The sequence below is a fragment of the Entelurus aequoreus genome, linkage group LG01 (assembly GCF_033978785.1).
Source record: "Entelurus aequoreus isolate RoL-2023_Sb linkage group LG01, RoL_Eaeq_v1.1, whole genome shotgun sequence".
Taxonomy (NCBI): Eukaryota; Metazoa; Chordata; class Actinopteri; order Syngnathiformes; family Syngnathidae; genus Entelurus; species Entelurus aequoreus.
In genome coordinates, this window is record NC_084731.1 from 55,725,834 (window position 1) to 55,737,906 (window position 12,073).

Genomic DNA, 12,073 nt, shown 5'->3' on the forward strand with positions numbered 1-12,073 from the left:
ATATATATATATATATATATATATATATATATATATATATATATATATATATATATATATATAATATATATATATATATATATATATATATATAGACATATATATATATAGACATATACATGCTGTATGTATATATATATATCAATTAGGTGTGTATCGCAATTTATATTGATATCATTTTATCGGCCCAGCCCTATGTAACACTTTGATGAATACAGTCATTAAATACAGTAATATTTTTCATTATTCTCCATCATTTCATGCATGCATGCTAATTGTGCGCATTTGTTTCCGCAGCTGATGCGAGACCAGCTGCAGCAGGAGGAGCAGCGCGAGCGGCAACAGCAGCAACATGCAGCCTTACAATACATGCAGCATCGCATGGCTGCACCAGCTGCCCCCAGTGCGGCCATTAGTACCCCCCAGAACTACCAAAGCATGCAGGTCCCAGTGGAGATCCTTAAGGTCAGTTGAATCCTCACAGGAGAGTTTACACAGATATATGCTAGATATTCAGACTAGAACATATCAATAAGGACTCCATTAAATGTCATGTATCACTCTGCATAAGTATGACCTTACATCGAGTGTTGACTGTTCCTAAACGTTAACTGAGTGTTGTTAAAAGGAAAGGCCATGTAACACAGTGGTAAAAATGCCCCTGTGCCGACTTTTTTTGAAATGTGTTGCTGCCATTAAATTCTAAGTTAATGATTATTTTCCCCAAAAAATAAAGTTTCTCAGTTGCAACATTAATTATCTTGTCTTTGCAGTCTATTCAAGATAGCGCTTAGCTTTAACGACGACAAAGAAGCGCAGCCAAACCAACAGCAGCGAAAAATCCAAGGATTTCTATAAAATGCGATTTCAGGAATAAAGCGGTATTTTATAACTTGTAGTGTATTTTAAAAATGTTATTTTGTTATTCCCAATATTTTATTTAAAACAAATGCATCAAATTACATTTTAGATGGAGTTAAATAGTGTGAAAATAGTTTTGCACAAAAAAGTGTGAAAAACTGTTGTAAGTGGGGATTGGGGCTCCAAAAAGATTTCTGCAAGGGGCCCCAATTTAGCCAAGGGCCGCCCTGGTCAACAAACTGCAGTGGAGGTGGCTAATACGTCAGCTGCCATTGTCTTTGAGTCTCTCAGGAGGCCGCATGAAGGACATGTTTGAGGGAAGGTAAAGAAATGTGGTGGAAGAGGGCGTGCATGGTGGGTTAGGAGTGGTTGAACATGTTTGGAGATGGAACACGCAGCAGTGATGTAGATAAGCTGTGTCAGATAGTAACTGATACCACTCCAATGATTCCAAAGATGCTTTTGTGTGCCTTTCAAAGGTGCGTTTGTGCACATTATGCATTGCTAGGTATTTGGATGTCGACGTTCCTAGATATGAAGACTTTCTGCAAAATGTTGTCCATTTTATTCAAAACAAATGTGAGGATAGAAGTCACAGATGTTGAATGAGGAGCCATCTCAAGATGGATAAAAACACGCATATTATTACCTTTAAGATAGAAGTATAAAGTAATCAAGAATGTATTATTATAAAAAAATAATTAAGAGGAGAGTCACTGGTCTGGTCTGGAAAATATTAACACAAAACACATTTTATAGGCAATATTTACAGTTTTACATGCAGAAAACCATACCTAGAAATGACAAATGAAATTGATATATGAACATAGAAGTGGGGAAAAAAAGTTCCTTCTATATTGAAGCTACTATCATATATATCTGATTTATGACACCTAAAGACTTCCAAAGTTTGCAGATAAATAGATCAAAATAGTAGCAATCTCACGGAGATTCCTGAGACATTTTGAGAGAATACAAGGAAGCCAGTCACGTGATCCGTGACGTAGAGGAGGAACCACAGATCCCTTCCCCATCAACAACAATGTTTTAATCAAGCAACCTTTGTGAGAGCCAACAACGATTACTTTGGGAAAATTATGATCCAGTACCTTAGATTTTTGAGCCTGAATACAAAGAGGATGAGTAATAAGTTTTAGAAGCCGAGTGATTGATGTAGTTCTATTGTAACACTATTAGCATTAGCAGCATTGCTAGGTGCTCAACATACAAACTAATCATAATAAACAATAATAAAGCAAAAGTTAGGAGGAAAAAAATATGTATATGTTGTGGTAATGTTTCAGCTTCAAATTCTAATGGGCAATATGAGCCCATCAACACGGACGAACGAGTGAGAATGCCGTGATCACGTGATGCCAATGAACAAAAAGACAACGTCCGACCTCGTTTTTCCAACCAGGAAAATAATTCGCTTTAAGATTATTTTTGTTTAAGTTAAATTTTTGCTTACAGAAATGAGTCCATTTTATATTTTGGTCTTTCCCATTTTAATTATTTATTATAACAAAGTCATGTATCTTCCAATTACAGTATGATGCTAAACAATTCTACAGTAATGAGAAATAAATATTTTTAAATGGTTACTTGCGTTATTATTATGTATTATAAGTTACATTACATTATAAACACTGTGTAGTTTTTATCGGTTATTTCTTCAGTTTAAGAGCATGACGTAGACCAGTTGTTTTCAAACTTTTTTCACCAAGTACTCCCTCAGAAAAAAATGGCTCTCCAGGTACCACCATAGATACCAACATTTTAATGCAGTAGCGTAGTAGGCCTACCTATTCATTAAAAACAAGGTTTTATTTAACAAGTATATTTAATATTTTTGGCCACTGTAACATTAGACACAGTTTGAACAGTAACACTGTGTTTGAATATAGGATAAGAAAACACTGATTTTTTGGGGTACCACTAGATGGAGCCCGTATACCACTAGTGCAGGGGTCGGCAACCTTTACCACTCAAAGAGCCATTTTGACCCGTTTCACAAATTCAAGGAAAACAATGGGAGCCACAAAACTCTTTTGAAATTTAAAATGAAATAACACTGCATACAATAATTTTTTTTTGCTTTGTGCTATGTATAAACCAGACACGCGGCCCGCAAGACGTTATTTTGCGGCCCGCACCTTAATATGAAAATTTTATGTTGGTGCGGCCCGCAAGTTTTATATGAATGGTGCTTGATAGCGTCATACTTGCCAACCCTCCCGGTTTTTCAGGAAGACTACCTAAATTCAGGGCAACTATTCTCTCGAATGTCTGCTGATTTTCACCTGAACTACAATAATAAAGGCGTGCCGTGATGGCATTGTTTTTAGCGCCCCTACAACCTGTACATACAGCGTGCCAGCCCAGTCACATGTTATATGAGGCTTCTGCCAACACACATAAGTGACTGCAAGGCATACTTGGTCAACAGCCATACAGTTCACACTGAAGGTGACCGTATAAAACAACTTTAACATTGTTACTAATATGCGCCACACTGTGAACCCACACCGAACAAGAATGAAAAACACATTTCGGGAGAACATCTGCACCGTAACACAACATAAACACAACAGTACAAATACCCAGAATCCTTTGCAGCCCTAACTCTTCCGGGCTACATTATACACCCCCGCTACACCACCAACCCCCGCCCCCCCAACCCCCCCCCCCCCCCCCCCCCCCCCCCCCCACACACACACACACACACACACACACACACACACATACACACACACATCAACCCCCCCCTCCCTCCGTGCGTCGATTGAGGTGGGCAGGGTTGGGGGGGGCGGGGTTTGGTGGTAGCGGGGGTGTATAATGTAGCCCGGAAGAGTTAGGGATGCATGGGATTCTGGGTATTTGTTCTGTTGTGTTTATGTTGTGTTACGGTGCGGATGTTCTCCCGAATTGTGTTTGTCATTCTTGTTTGGTGTGGGTTCACAGTGTGGCGCATATTAGTAACAGTGTTAAAGTTGTTTTATACGTCTGCCCTCAGTGTGAACTGTATGGCTGTTGACTAAGTATGCCTTGCAGTCTATTACGTGTGTAGGGCCGAGCCCGCATACAACATGTGACTGGGCCGGCACGCAGATAGTGTAAAATTGGACGCTAAAGGCACTGCTATCACGGCACGCCCTCAATATTGTTGCCCGGGAGATTTTCAGGAGAGGCACTGAAATTCGGAAGTCTCCCGGAAAAATCGGGAGGGTCAGTAAGTATACAGCTGAGCCGCATCAGAGTGATCAAAGAGCCGCATGCGGCTCCGGAGCCGCGGGTTGCCGACCCCTGCCCTAGTGATACACGTTGGAGAATCCCTGATGGAGACAAAAGCTCTGAGTGTGACTGCATGAAGACAAATATTTTCAAAGTAAATTATTGCATCGTCTTGAGACGAGATTGACAGTCTAAAAGTAACAATTATGTTTCTTCTCAGAATGGTCCAGCTCTAAGTTGTAAGAAACTTTATTTTGCACAAAGAAATGTGAACCATTGCTTACATTAGGATTGCACTTGGTACACTCAAGCACGTTTTTACTCCATAACCATGACTTTATTCTAAATCAGGGGTGTCAAACGTACGGCCCGGGGGCGGTATTAGGCCCACAAACAGGTTTAATCCAGCCCACGGGTCGCAAGATGAGTTTGTTAAGTATAACGTGAGCTGTTCTAAAACTATTTTTGAAGTTTTCGGTATTTTTAAGTTATCATTCCATGATTTTACCAGGGAATAGATTTTCCTCCATGCGGACCCTGGAATAAAAAGACTTGACACCCCTGTTCTAAATGATATTCAGAACTCCCTAAATAAGATGTATCAGTAACATGAAGGATACTGTGTTTTCCTTTGTAACGCAGGTACAGACCCACCTTGAGAATCCCACCGACTACCACATCCGTCAGTCTCGGCGGCAGCAGGTGAAAGAGTACCTCTCTACCACCTTTGCCACCAAACAGGTATGTTCTCATCATCATCATCAAGCAGTTCATCAATGATATCATCGTTATTTCACCGTTATCCATTCACTTTGTTTTATTAGATGGTTCACGCCGTAGCAGGCCCCATGCCGCCCTCTCCTCCTGCAGCCATGGGGCCCACGGGGGGCTCTGCCTCCCTGCCCCCTCCCCTCCAGTCTCCACACAGGCGACCGGAGCAGCTCATGAGCGGCAACAGCGCCCCCAACAGCCCCATGGCCATGCTCAACATTGGCTCCAGCCACGAGAAAGAGGTGGGACGTTTTTACATTTCATTTCAGGACAGTTTCTAACCTTTTTGACCTCAGGGCCCACCTCTTCCACTACAGGGGGGCCCGGCTCACACTCAAATATTATTAGTAATCGTACTTTTGATTTTAATCGTATTCAATAGTTATATCTAACTTACTTACAGTTTAACAGGATAAACCTTGTCATTATGAAAGCATGTGTTAATCACGAAGATTATTATCAAGGCTTAGGTCAGGCTGATTACAAAAATAAATACCGATTAAATATTAGGGCTGGGAATCTTTAGGTACCACACGATTTGATTCAGAATAGATTCTCAAATCAGAGCGATTCTCGATTCAAAATCAATACTTTTTTAATAACATTGATGCCAGTTCTATAATTAACCACATTCTTCCACAACATATATAAACAAGCTGTGATACATTTTTATATTACTTAAAGAAAACTGGTTTTGTTGAATAAAATTCTACCCAAACATTTAATAAAGTCAAATACAAATAAGACAACAACAGAAGTATTTAACACTTCTCCTTTCTAAAGTAAATCTGTACAGCAGATATAGATCATCTACATCAACAATATGATTTGTATGAGTGGCTGGACTAGACAGACTGAAAAAAAAAAAAAAAGGAATCTATTTTTTTTATTTTTTATTTTTTAAATCGATTAAGAATCGTTCAAATAAGAATCACAATTCATTCTAAAATCACATTTTTAAACACCCTTTTTTAAATACACTGCACAAAAAGGGACTGATGAACAAAGTGCTAAAATAAATACATTCCACTTAAATTAATAATAAATAATGTTAATATATATGTTTCTTGAATAAACCCAATAACTATTAAAGTGCAAATGAAAATACAGCTTCATCTCTTTAGTCATAATTTTTTGCGCTTAAGGAGCTTCTCTATGACTTTAGCCTCAGACTTCTTCTGTTTGTTGTCATATCGCCATTACTGCCACAAGTGGTGGAAAAGTGTATTATAACCGAGTACCGCCAATACCAGGGGTGTCAAACAAATTTTAGCTTAGGGGCTAACTAAACTAAAACTAAAAAATAAAGACAACTTCAGATTGTTTTCTTTGTCTTACTTTGGCTAAAAATAGAACAAACACATTTTGAAAATATTACAATAAAAGTATAGAAAAAAATACAGGCAGCGGTAAAGTTTAGATCCATGAAGAAAAGAAGAAAGTGAATGAATGTTTATAACTGAATAAATGTACATAAGCATAAAACATTTTTTCTTTTGTATTATTTTTTTTATATAATTAACGTTTATGACAACCTTTTTCCGAAACACAGTATAGAATGTGAAATATAACAGGATAATGCATACATTTATCATTTGTTTTCAAAACGCTTACCACAAAGTGGGACCCCAAAAATTTACTGTGGGACCCCATTTTTATGACTTGATGAGGTCCCTGGGACCCCATTTGAAAATGCCTAGCGCCAACACTGATGGAGTATTGGTGCGTGCAAAACAGTGACAGTACAAAACTGGCCTGCGGGCCGGTTATAACACTAATCAAATATAATTCCGGGGGCCATAGATAAAGATCCGGTCCGCGGGCCTTGACTTTGACACATAGGATGTAGATGATCTATATATGCTGTACAGATTTACTTTAGAAAAGAGAAGTGTTGGATACTTCTGTTGTTGCCTTATTTGTATTTGACGTTATTAAATGTTTGGGAAGCCTATGGTTGAGAAACACTGTTTTATAGGAACCACATTGAACCAAAATATCCGTGAAATATGACCTTACTGCGCACATATATAACATTATGAGGTTTGAATATTATCCCCATTATCTTCACACTTTATGAAGCATTGTAACGCCTGAACTGGCCCCATAAAAGACACTTGTGTCGTGCGCACAGTAGTTGCCTAAATGCAGGTGTTGACTAACTGAGAATGGCTTTCATTGAGGTTTAAACGCTTCATTATGGCCTTGTAGCGGCAATTACGACTTAACAAGTGACAGAGGAACGGCGCCGTGCCAAAGCCCTTTGAACCTGACAGACTTTGACCGAAACCTCTCGTCTTGTAATGCTCTGCCTCGGTTTGGTCCGTCTGACTGGGCGGACATAGTCTCAGCAGTGAGTCTCCATGGAGCAGAAGTCCCCTTTTGAAATATTTTCTGGAGTGAAGCATGCTCCTGCAGGTGAGTTCACCCGAGGTACTCGACGTATTGACGGTTCCTCTGTGCTCTTTGCCATGAAAGTAGCTCCAGGTCATGATGATGATCACAAAACAAGATTTCACGTGTGTTTTTTTCAGATGGAGGAGGTCATTGATGACATCATCAACATGCAGTCCAGTTACGATGATATCCAGGCCTACATAGACCCCATCCAGATGCCCAACACAGTAAGTCGAGACATTCATATTCTAAAATAAGTCAATAAGTTAAATACTCGGTTAGTTTCTTCTGAATGCATCAATGCATCATCATCATCTATTGCAGAGCTGGGCAAATATTTTGACTCGGGGGCCACATTGAGAGAAAAAACAGTGGCTGGGGGGCCAATGTCTGTGTGTATAAATTTTATGTACACATTTAGCTGTGCAAATCTGCTGTACAGTATGTGTGTTTGGGACCCTTTTTTTCAGGAACACTAATACCAAAAGTCACAATGTCTGATATAGTTCTAAAAAAGTTATGACAGACCCCCTCCAAAAAACGGAATGGAATTTTACAGTTTTTTACTGAATGAGACACCCAAAATGTACATGAAAATAAAGAAAGTGGGATTTACAATATTAACTATGAACAATAAAACACTGAATATTAACAACATATTTTACTTCTGAGACCAGCTACTCGATGGACATCTTTTACAATCAAACAAAACACAACAAAAATGCAACAAACACTAAAATATGAATGCAACGGGTAATAAACACCTACAATATGATATATTATCGCTTTTATGCAGACATTTGTTGTAAAAATTTGCTTCCGCATCAGTTCCTGACACATGCAGCTACTCTGAAAACAAACCCCGCCTACACTGGTTTGTTCCTCGTCTGAGCTGTTGTGACACTCAAAAGCGCAGATTTCAACCATTGAAACGAATGCAGCTGAGAAAGGCTCCAGCACCCCCCGCGACCCCGAACGGGACAAGCGGTAGAAAATGGATGGAAATACTTTTTATAGTTCAAGACTTACAGTCATTTAAAAACAGCACTGCACATCATAATAGTGGCTACAGTTTTGATGTTAAAGATCTAAAAAAATTATGTAGAATGTCCGCCGGGCCGTATTGAAAAGCTTAATGGGCCGCGTATATAGCCCGCGGGCCTTATTTTGCCCAGGTCTGATCTATTGCAATATAAGTTCTTTGGTTTCTTCTGTGTGGAGAACTTTGGGGAAGGTTCTGATGACTTTTGGTATGGAAAAAGCCCACCTTTGGGCTAAACTAGAACATTAGTTGTCAAACTTGTTTCACTTGGCTCTCCACGTACCACCATAATGACCAATGTTAAAATACAGTAGCCTAGTAGGCCCAAGTGTTCATTAAAAACAAGGCAGATGTTTTATTTAACAAGTATATTTCATATTTTTGGACACTGTAACATTACACACAGTTTGAACAGCAACACTGTGTTCCAATATAATGAAAAATAAAACACTGTATTTAAAAAATGTATTCTTTAAATATTTGGCGTACCATTAGATGGAGCCGGCGTAGGTACCACAGTTTGTGTGTGTGCAGAAAACATCGCACAGGGCGATGTGATGCGTCTAGTGCAGTAGCCTTGGAGTAATAGTACCTGTAGTTAGTGCATGCTGCATGCCGCTTTTGCTTGCTATGCTGCATGCTGCTTCTGCCTGATACTCATTGCTTTCAGCTAGTGCCGCCGGCTAGCCCTCTGTCTCAGAGGGCGAAAAGAGGAGCCGAGTGCATAAGCCTCCTCAGCCGGTACATAGCCTCTCCATTGTCAAGACTCGTACATGCCTCCTCGTGGCCACACACGGTAACTGGAACCTCGCGGTTCCAGGCTAAGTTGTACGGGATCTCGGAGCAGCAGGGGGCCCCAGAGACGGGGCATGCAGGCCCACCGGTGTGTGGACATGCCCTGGTGCCCAGTCAACCCCTGTCCCAGCTATGGGTAAATAACCCCAGCTATGGGCGAATAGTGAAAACCGCCTCAACGGTGGACCAGGCGGAAGATGGCGGCAGCGGAATGCACCACAACGGCTGGGAAGGCGGATGAAGGCTGCAGCAAAGACGGGTCCCCAGTCGTCTTGGTCTCCATGCCACTGGACCCTGGCCCGCTCAATGCCAAGGACTGTGTGGTGGCTGACCGTGCACCAGTCTCCCCACATTAAAAGATTCCACGCACAGGCGTCCTCGACGGAGGACAGTCATACTCGTTTCGAGTGACCGCCGACGACGACGACGACCACAGTTTGACAATCACTGAACTAGAACATAGACATGACATCAGTGACCCCTGACCTCATGAACAAACAATACATCTCACCTCATTCATTCCAATATTGTAATTTAAAATGTTAGTGACTGTAAATTACCTGTTTTTACCATATTTTCTGGACTATAGAGCGCCAAATTCTAGAATTTTTCTTTCTTTTTCATTTTCATATATTAGCCGCACCGGACTATAAGCCGCAGGTATAAATATAAATATTCTGTAAATGTTTATTTACATACCTTAATTGTTTCCAAGCAGTGTCTGCACCACGGCAGTAAAACGAATGATTAAACAAAACAGAAGTCATCGTCATGGACCCACTAGCTGCGGAAGCTAGCTCTCCAATCATCTAAACAGACTCAATCACTCCACGGTGACGTTTTGGTGGATTTACTGAGGATTATGTGAAACTGAAACAATACAAAAAGAATGCCATTGTAAGTTAATAATACTAACACAGACACTCGTAAACGTGTTAGGATATTAGCTAATGCTAATGACGCTAGCTTGATCACATTACAATAGCATGTACAAATATGTATGAAAAGACTACTATCAAACATGTGACAGTTTAGTCACATGTTACATATATCAAGATGGCGACGCCCTGGCGGGCTGCGGCTTGCAGACGCTCATGATAGAAATAGAACATTTGGCAAAAATACCGGAAAATTCTGTAAATTTCATGGATGGCTTACAGCGTGGACACTCCTTGGTCACATACGACCGCCAGACAATTCTGGATGTGGATAGATTGGGCCGTTTTGGACTGAAAGATGCGTGTACGTTGGACCTCCTCGCTAGCATGGGAATACAACGCCGGCTACATCCAGCGGCCTTTGACGCAGCGGAGTCTAGTACCAGCGGGGACCGTCAACGGAAGACACGTAAGCGGTGTGATCGGAAGCAGAAGCGGGGATGCCGAGCTGGGCTAACAACAAAGCTAAAGGCTAATCCTCACAGAACGCTGCTTCCTTCCATCCTGCTTTCAATCGTCCGCTCCCTGGAGAACAAACTGGACTACCTGAAGCTGGATTTATATGCAAGACGCGAGATGAGAGACTGTTGCGCCATATTTCTAACAGAAACGTGGTTGAAACCATCCGTTCCAGACGAGGCAGTTAGCATCGAAGGGCTAACTATGTTTCGGTCGGACAGGAGCAGCACTCTCACCGGTAAATCCCGAGGCGGTGGTGTTTGTATATACGTCAATAACAACTGGTGCAATAATGGGAAGATAGTATCACATCACTGCTCTCCTGATGTTTTGAACTATTAACTATAAAATGCAGGCCATTTTATTTACCCATGGAATTCAGTGCTATGATCTTCACAGCAGTGTACATTCCTCCCAGTGCTAACACCAAAGAAGCTTTGAATGCTTTGTACTGCTCCATCAATTAACTGCAAACTACACATCCAGAGTGAGTTTTCATCGTGGCAGGGGATTTTAATCAAGCTAACATGAAAACAGTGTTCCCTCATTTCCATCAATATGTGAATTTTGCAACCAGGGGTGGAAACAGATTGGACTTGGTGTATAGTAATATTAAACAAGCGTACAAAGCTGCACCACGCCCACACCTCGGCTCCTCAGACCATCTATCTGTGATGCTAATTCCTGCATACAAGCCCCTGCTGATCAGGAAGCAAGCTACAGTGAAGCAGGTGAGGACCTGGCCAGAGGGAAAAGTCAGCATTACAAGACTGCTTCGAAACCACAGACTGGTACATGTTCAAAGCAGCCGCCACCGAAAATCACCACACATGTGTGGAGGAGTATGCAGAGTCTGTGTCCGCATACATTCAGAAGTGCATAGAGGATGTCGGTGTGATCAAGAACATCCCCACACGGGCCAACGAGAAACCCTGGATGAACAGTGAGGTACATGCAATGCTGAAGGCTCGGAACAAGGCTTTTAAGTCTGGCGACATGGTGGCATTAAAATCAGCCAGAGCTAACCTGAACCGTGCCATTAAGGTTGCAAAGCGTGCTCACAGTCAGAAAGTGCAGGACTTCTTCGAGAACCCCACAATCACTAGACGAATGTGGCAGGGCATACAGGTCATCACGGACTATAAAACTGCTCCCTGTCCCTGTGACAACAGTATCAGCTTCCCAGATGACCTTAACAACTACTTTGCAAGGTTTGAGGCACTTAACACCAGTCCGGCGAGAAAATCCATCTCTCGCTCTGATGAGCAGCCGCTCAACCTGGACATAGCGGATGTCCGGAAAGCCCTGAGGAGAGTGAGCCCCCGGAAAGCACCGGGACCTGATGACATTCCGGGCAAGATGCTTAAGGGATGTGCAGACCAGCTCGCAGGGGTTCTCACAGACATCTTTAACATCTCGCTGACCCAGGCTGTGGTACCATCATGTTTTAAGATGGCCACAATCATTCCAGTGCCAAAAAAACCCACAATCTCCTCCCTCAATGATTACCGCCCCGTTGCACTCACCCCCATCATAATGAAGTGCTTCGAGAGGCTGGTAAAGGAATATATTGTCT

General features: G+C 41.5%; 1 protein-coding gene across 2 annotated transcripts in view; it reads left to right on the forward strand.

Moving 5' to 3' along the window:
- The window catches only part of tfeb (transcription factor EB), a 149,738-nt gene that overhangs the window by 103,004 nt on the left and 34,661 nt on the right, over positions 1–12,073 (forward strand). For both annotated transcript variants that reach the window (XM_062054778.1, XM_062054781.1), the window contains 4 exons: positions 298–465; positions 4,738–4,836; positions 4,920–5,108; positions 7,401–7,490. In XM_062054778.1, the coding sequence (XP_061910762.1) occupies positions 298–465; positions 4,738–4,836; positions 4,920–5,108; positions 7,401–7,490 (546 nt within the window). The remainder of the gene's footprint in view (positions 1–297; positions 466–4,737; positions 4,837–4,919; positions 5,109–7,400; positions 7,491–12,073) is intronic.